This window comes from Pterocles gutturalis, unplaced genomic scaffold (genome assembly GCF_000699245.1).
Source record: "Pterocles gutturalis isolate BGI_N339 unplaced genomic scaffold, ASM69924v1 scaffold43504, whole genome shotgun sequence".
In the NCBI taxonomy this organism is placed as follows: Eukaryota; Metazoa; Chordata; class Aves; order Pterocliformes; family Pteroclidae; genus Pterocles; species Pterocles gutturalis.
The window spans coordinates 12,489-20,129 of NW_010132253.1; the positions used below are offsets into that span (position 1 = coordinate 12,489).

Genomic DNA, 7,641 nt, shown 5'->3' on the forward strand with positions numbered 1-7,641 from the left:
CTGTTGTGAAATTACTCATCCACTGCTTGCATAAGTAAACGTCTGTGAACAGCCTGAGTGAGGACAGCGATGACAGATGTTTTCCCTCTGCCTCCTCACCAGTTAAAAAGCTGCGGCAAGAAGGGACACGTTTGCACAGAGCTTCTACATTACGGTAAAGACCATTATCAGTCTTTCATGATTTGAATTTGAACAAAAACTAACCCGTCACAAATACAAAAGGAGGCTTCACAGACGCCAGTGGGGGAAACGCTACCTTTTCGCTCGGTAGTAGGAAGGAAGAAGTGGTTTAGAGCAGCTTCACTTTTACCAGAAAGAAGGGTGGGGTGACAGCCAAAGACAGGAAAGTTTTTAAGTTGTAAGTCTAGAAACAGTGTTGCAGACCTTCAGCAATGCCTGACCTGAGGACAAAAATCACACTCCAATCCTCATAATGCGATACAGGAGTGTTACAGGAGGAGAAACGGAGAAAACATTCTTAGTTCAAATTAATTCTCAGCTGAAGTCAAGGTAAGGCCGTTCCATGCTAGAATGCTTGGCCCAGATTTTTTCCTTAATGAGTCGGTATGGAGCGATTACTAATAATACTCTTGTTAGTCATTCCAGTGCTGGGTGGCATCACAAGAATGGCACTGTGCAAGACTTCCACTTGTTAGCCTGCGTGTCCCAAAATGAAAGAAGAATACAGATCTGCAAAGACGAAATTGTTCCAAGGAAATAAAGCACCTTATAAAATTTATAAAAGGTTGTCAGACTTAACTACTAACACAGAAAATACAACAAAAATAAAATTCTCACAGAGGAAGATTTAATAATTAAAGTTTTTTTTTATTTCTTCACTTTTTCCTTAATACAAAGCTTTGGCATCAGCAAATTTTATGAAAAAATAGAATGTACTAAATAATCGCTTGTGCTGCATGATCAATAAATGATGCATAAAAATAGGTGTCTCTCTCCAAGGCAATCGTCTGGAAAGCGCTTCTTCAATACCATTCTGCTCTGTGGGGCAGAAAAAAAAAGGAACAAAATATTTATATTAAAGTTAATACTGCCAACACTGAAAAAAAAATATCCTGTCAAAGTAAGTTAGTGAGAAATTACTAATTATACAAGGCCAGAGCATTAATAAGTTCTGTACTCCATACATCATTCTTACAGGAACAGTAAAACAGGACAGCCAGAGGTTTGAGCACTTCTAAACTTTCGAGGAAACTCTACAACTGCTACTGAAAACTTTCTCTAAGTTGTGTTATCCTACATGGGGGCTTTCTGGATGTTAAAACACAGTTATACATTAATTTCTGACCGTTCCCTAAGAAACAAAGCAAAATGTGCTTCGTTTGTTCCTTTAAATCACTGCCTAAATCATTTAATAGTAATAGTGCATGGATATTATGAGACCAAGAAAAAGCAATGGGTTCCTTATTTTCTTATCACTTACATAACGTTTAATTTTACCAAGAACTATTTAAAAATGTGTATGTGTGTATATACACACACACATATATATATATACACACACACACACACACAACTCCAGAACTACTGCTCTAAATATGTTTAAGCTGCAGGAAGGCCATAGGAAAAAAAAAAAAAAAGGATCAGGACACGTTTTTAGGTGAGTCTTAATGTAGAATATATGGTACCTTTTACTTGCATCAACATATTATGTGGCCTCATTCTTGCTACTGTTGCTTTCTGATAAGAAAAAGCCCTCAACTTCCTCTTGACACACTACCATAACAAACGTAGGGTATGCCAGCACTGCTTTTTCTATGGAGAACAGCATAAAAAAGCAGGCATGCTGTTATGACATTTAATGGAAATTGGAATGAGGGGGAGCTGCCGTATATTTGGCACAATATTCAGCACAGGAAATGTTCTGTCTGGCACCGGGTAACATAAGGTGTCAATGAAACAATAAATCTAAAAATTAGAGTCATACATACACATTCTAAACTGTCTAAAATGAGTAGCTGAACCTAGCAGCACTTGGCTGCTTAGATCCCAAGGAATTCAGTCAAAAAGCCGCAGAGGTGAAAGGCTACAGCCAGGTACCTCAGTTACCCACATAAGTGATTTTTGACAGCTCTGCTATCTGCGGTTGCTGGTTTTCTGAGGTCTGCCTCCCAATGTATGCTTATACACGCTCACATTTTCATCCCTACCGCTGGGGAAAGGCGCTCTCCTCACATCAGCACGCCCTTTGTTTGTACTAAGAGAACATCACTGTGAAAACACTTCTCTGGACGCCCAAGCTGTCTGCCAATGCGAAGCAGCTTGCACTTTCAGTAAAAACAGACCCAGATCTGTCTGAGCAAAAGACAACAAAAAGAAGAGTTGCAAGGCAAGGCAGAAATACAACTCCTATCAGTGCACTCATCTGGATGATACTACATGGGCTACAGCTGCTTTGCCTTCTTCCTAATGACGCAGAAATGCCCAGAAATGCAGACACTCCCGTTTCACAACTCATCCTGCTCCATGCCTTCCCAAGCTGTATTTCACTGCTGGTGAACTGTGTTCAGCTACAGCTGCTGCCAAGCTGCTGACCAACAGTTGTAATTTCAAGATCTTGACAAATGGGGAAAAGAAAGTAATAATTGTGAGATTTGATAGGGCTATTTAAAGTTCTAAACTTTTCTTCATTAAGCCCTTTCAGAATTAGCATCTGAAAAGAGGAGGAAAGGAAGATGTGGAAAATTAATAGTAATCTAAGGTTCCTGATGACCAAAATCTCTAAGAACTTATTACGGCCCCTCCTGGAGATTAGCTTCATACTGTCTAACATTTACACTGGAGACTATTAGACATGTTTCCATCTTATTGAAAAGGACACCTTATACTTTCCAGAAAGCAATAAAAGTCAAAAAAGCACTTCTTTCTCTTATTCAGAAAAAAAAAAAAAAGGAAATTAAATTTAGAAAGCTACATTTCCAGGCTGCACAGGAGACTGCCTTTGAATCTCACCCCACTTTCGGTAACAGATCAACACATTTAATGGAAACTCAGCTGCGTCAAGATATTCAGAGACAAAGACAGATGTTGCCACTTTCACTCCCCAAATAAATAAATTATGGTTAAATATACATCGTGAGTCCAGATCTTCTGTACACCCAGAAGAATGTAAACAGCTAGATAATGTATTTGCAGAACACATTTACACTTGCTCACACACAGAATTATAAAAAAGAGTAAAATTCATGTTCTACAGTCATTTCTTGTCCAGCCTGTCTGAAGGGAGGCACTGGGGGTGTCTATAAAAATTAAGAAAGCATAGACGTCTAAGCACTCCTTTGACTGCAATTCTTGAGCATACTGAAGTGAGAGGGCAGAAGACTGGCCGGCTCTCTTTACTTCTCTCCCCCTCTCATAAGAGCAAAAAAGGTAGATTTCTATTTACCTTTTCTCTTTGAGCATACCGAAGTGAGAGGGCAGAAGACTGGCTGGCTGGCTCTCTTTACTTCTCTCCCCCTCTCATAAGAGCAAAAAAGGTAGATTTCTATTTACCTTTTCTCTTAGCTGAAAGTGTGCCAACCAGGAATACATGTTCGGGTTTTTATTTAATATGAAGTTTGACTGGGAAATTGAGGTGAAAACTGCCAAAGGTAACTGATGGCAGTAATTTCTGGCTCTGTCAGGTGAATTTTGAACATGGGGATTTAATGGCAGAAATCTAATGTTTACTTAGACCATTGATCAAAAACTGAAAATAAATATTCTCTTTTCCCCTTCCATGTCCCTGCTTGGCAAGGAGGTTTCCTCAGACAACCCAGCTAACTATAAATTGAGATGGACTTTAGATATTACCCGAGAACCTACTGTTAACAGAGACTTACATTTGAGAAAAGCAGAAAAGGCATTTGACACTTTGAAAATGACATTTTTCTCCTTCTCTGTTCTCTTGGCATTTGTTCCCAATGTTGTCCACGACACACACCCATCAGAAATACATAAAAACATCTGAATATTTACTTACTCATTAGCATTCAAGCTAGCTGTGGCTTTGATGATCATGTAGCAGAGTGTAAGGGCACTGAGGAGGCCAAAACTGGCAATAATAAACCATTCTTCTGTTGACAAAGGAAAGGGAGGAAATCACTCGTGGGAGAAGACTTAGGTGAAAGCGATGCCAATATTTCCCTCAAACACCACTGGCGGAAGGCAAGAGGCTTCTAAGCCATGACTGGCACCAGGAGGTGAAGCAGAAGGAGGTTAGCCACAGAGTTACTGACTGGAGAAGGCTAGCAAAGAAGAAGTGGAGAGAGGTGTGGAAAAAAAGCATGGCACAACAATATTTCCTGGCTGAGCCCAAGGGTTAGTGATAAAGAAGGATTACTTAACAATGTAAAGTGAAATGCAGGAACAACGGAAAACGTAATGAAAATTCTGTCTGCCCCCAATTGTCAGGGTTGGTTTAGATTTGCTGAGATGCAGCTCTTCACATAAGTACACCCAGTATACTTTCACCCTTAATTTCTGTCTTCGCCCTCTCCCTCCTGAATAAATGTTATAGTGTTACTTTAGAAAAAAACAACAAAAAACAGGATAGCTTGTTCAACAGTAAACCAGATTTTCCATTTAAGAGACAGGAATACAACATGGAAAAATAATTTCAACATTAGCATATACATACAGACACATAAGAAAATAAGCAGCAGTATAAAGAAGGCTATTAAAGAATGTTCACTGTTCAAAGTTCTCCCTCCTCAAGATCAATTTGGCACATCGTAACAGATCGGAATACAAACACTTTTGTTGAATAGGCTTTTGGTTTAACTCTCAAGCATCAAAGAATGCATGTGTCATCCATAAAATCCAAACATTCGAACAGCCTTTTCTGAAGCTTTATTTTATAAACACTGTCAACATGAACTGTTGCTGATTATTTCTTGTTTTACCCTGGCATCCCATCTGTGCAAGAGCAGCACTACAGTTGGGAATAGACAGCAAAAATACTTTCTGTAAAATCAAGTAGTGAAAAGTTTCAGTTAAACTACAGAATTTTCCCACCCATGACAAGAAAAGTAGCGCTACCAACAGATCTGCACTGTTCAATAAATCTGAATACAAGATGAATCAGATGTCGAACACTGCACGACAAAGTGACTTACTGGCTTTGTAAAGAATTTAGATTTTGTATGTGGATTTCTCCTCAGATCAGGACGTTTCACGATACAGACTATGTATTTTGTAAGATAAGATTTTTTAATAAGACATTTACTTTCCTACAGCATGTAAAGAAACACTCCAATGGACTGTATCAGTTACAGACACATACAGCAGTGTCAAACAGTGTCACTAAGTTCAAACTCTAGATCATAGATGCACGCAAGCAAAACACAGGGAGAAAATCAGACTGTTGTACTGCATGGATTCTACTTTCGCAACTCACCCAGAAAAACAACCATTCATGCATCAAATTAAGACTGCACAGCATATGGAAAAATTATGCAATTCCACACATATTATATTAATTGTAGCGCTATTATACATTAAAAACCCTAGGTAAAATCCAGTAAGTGGAAATTTCCCATGCTGTTCTTATGGAAAAGAGCTTGCAAGCAGCGCAGGAACCCTTTCCTGATGTCATAAAACACTTGGACAATATTTAAATGTTGGTACATCAAATACTTCTTTTTTAACTCACAAATTTTGTAAGAAAAACCATCTGCTAAGAGACATCAGAATTACAGTAGTAATGTTCTCAGGGGAAAAATGTCTGCAGAAATAGTAATCAGCTAAAATATTTATATTTGTATAAATTACTGCACGTAAAGTATTCTGAAAGGGTAAATAATGGTTTTGGCAATCCAACTTCTCATAGGGGTTACCAGACTCAGGAGGGTTATTTTGTTGCGATTTAGTTCATCCAGTGTCCCTAGCAAGCAGATCTAAATGGATATACCATTAATAATGGAAGCGTTGGCACTGTCATACCTAGAGTTATCGGTTTCAGTATGGAGTGTGTGCCTCTTACAGAGACACCCAGGTCACCTTTGTCCCTGCAAGGGAATCCTTCACCACGGCCCTGCAGCACAGAGCTCCAGCAAAGCAAGGGCCACACACCAGGAAACCCATAGAACTGTACTGGAAGCCAAAGAAAACTTACTTGTGACAGCAATGTTGATCTCTCCTGACCTTGGCGTTAGCTCTCCATCCTGTGGAAGCTGTGACATCCCAGAGGTGCGCAGGGGCTCCAGGCTGAGAGAGCTGTCATTGGCAAAATCGCCGAGCGCCGACCGCCTGCTGGCTGGCTGGCCTCTGGTGAGCCTCTCCATGTCAAAGGCTACGTTATCTGTACATGGCACATTTTGCTGGAAAAACAAGCGATTCCACATTACAGTGATGAATATTCTACATTTAGCAAAACTATAAATTGAGTAAACCACACGCATGCTATTCAGCCCCTGTGATTGTCCTCAGAGGAGAGAAACACACAAATGAGCAAGTTCTACCCAAAGTTGCTCCTTCAGTCCATCTTTAAGAGGTGGACAAAGAAGCAGGAAAAAGGATTAAGATTGAAGAAAGGGACTCGAATATGCTTGTATCATATCCTATGCCTGTATGGCTTACCACCATGAACAATGACGACAGTCACTGAATTCTACTGCACCCTAGTCTAAAATCCAGGTATGTTACTAATCGCAAAAATAGGTCATTCACAGTATATCTGCAACTACTTCTTAGAAAATGCACAAATTTGCAACTGACAGCTAAAAATGGAGGCCTGAGTATTCTCACTGGCTTGACTCAAAAGCTGCTTTAGACAGTATCTTCATATGCTCTTCTCTTTCTTATTTCCCTCCTCTGAAAAAAGCATTGTTCTCACCTTATATTTTTTTTTTCCTCATATGGGAAAGATGGAAAAATCCTCTTTGAGGTTTTTCACTTCTATCCCTTTGTGAACTGGTCAACAAAAGCAGTTCTTAGGGATCCCACAAGCCACGAGCTGCTTGAGGAAAGCTTGCTGGCCTTAGCTAGGAGATGGTTTTTAATGTATAAACATATTTAAGAGTGTCTACGGGAGACCACAACAAGAACAAGAGATTTATAGAGTAAATACAACAAAGAAGGCTTGAAAGACATTGAGAAAAGGCAAGATCATAGAGAACCTATCAGACTTTCAGTAAATCAAAAATTGTTATAAATGGAAATATAAAAATATATTCTGAATCACCAATCAGGATAGGAACAACAACAGCAGCAGCAAAGAAATTGGTAAAAAAACCCAAACACTTTCTCAGTAAGGGTACTGGAACACCCTTCCTCCTTTCGTCCCTACAATCATTCCTCCTGTCTGGGTCTCAGAGGAGTGAGGAAGAAGAGCTCACAACAGCGCAACTTACCACAATTCCCAGTGCCTTCAAAATGTTCAGTTTACACATTGGACACGTACAGTGCTCACTAAGCCATGGATCCACACAGGCTTTGTGGAAAACATGCCTAGATGAACAGACAAAGCACATATATAATTTGCAAACAATTCTATTTTATACAATGAGAACTACTTTAATTAAAAAAGGAACTGTCTATAAAAGTTTGTTAAGCCAGTGCTGATTGCAATAAGAAAATCTAAAACTCCTGCACTCTTTACTAATAGTTTAACTAGGAAGAAACACTTAAAAGGAAGATTTCCCC

At 39.3% G+C, this 7,641-nt stretch overlaps 1 protein-coding gene across 1 annotated transcript in view; it reads right to left on the reverse strand.

The window, feature by feature from the left end:
- Nucleotides 1–807: 807 nt before the first annotated feature.
- The window catches only part of RNF130 (ring finger protein 130), a gene marked incomplete at its 5' end in the record, with an annotated part of 41,832 nt that continues 34,998 nt past the window's right edge, over nucleotides 808–7,641 (reverse strand). Inside the window, 4 exons of the mRNA XM_010080841.1 lie at nucleotides 808–999; nucleotides 3,980–4,073; nucleotides 6,113–6,317; nucleotides 7,350–7,446. Of these exons, the coding sequence (XP_010079143.1) occupies nucleotides 984–999; nucleotides 3,980–4,073; nucleotides 6,113–6,317; nucleotides 7,350–7,446 (412 nt within the window). The remainder of the gene's footprint in view (nucleotides 1,000–3,979; nucleotides 4,074–6,112; nucleotides 6,318–7,349; nucleotides 7,447–7,641) is intronic.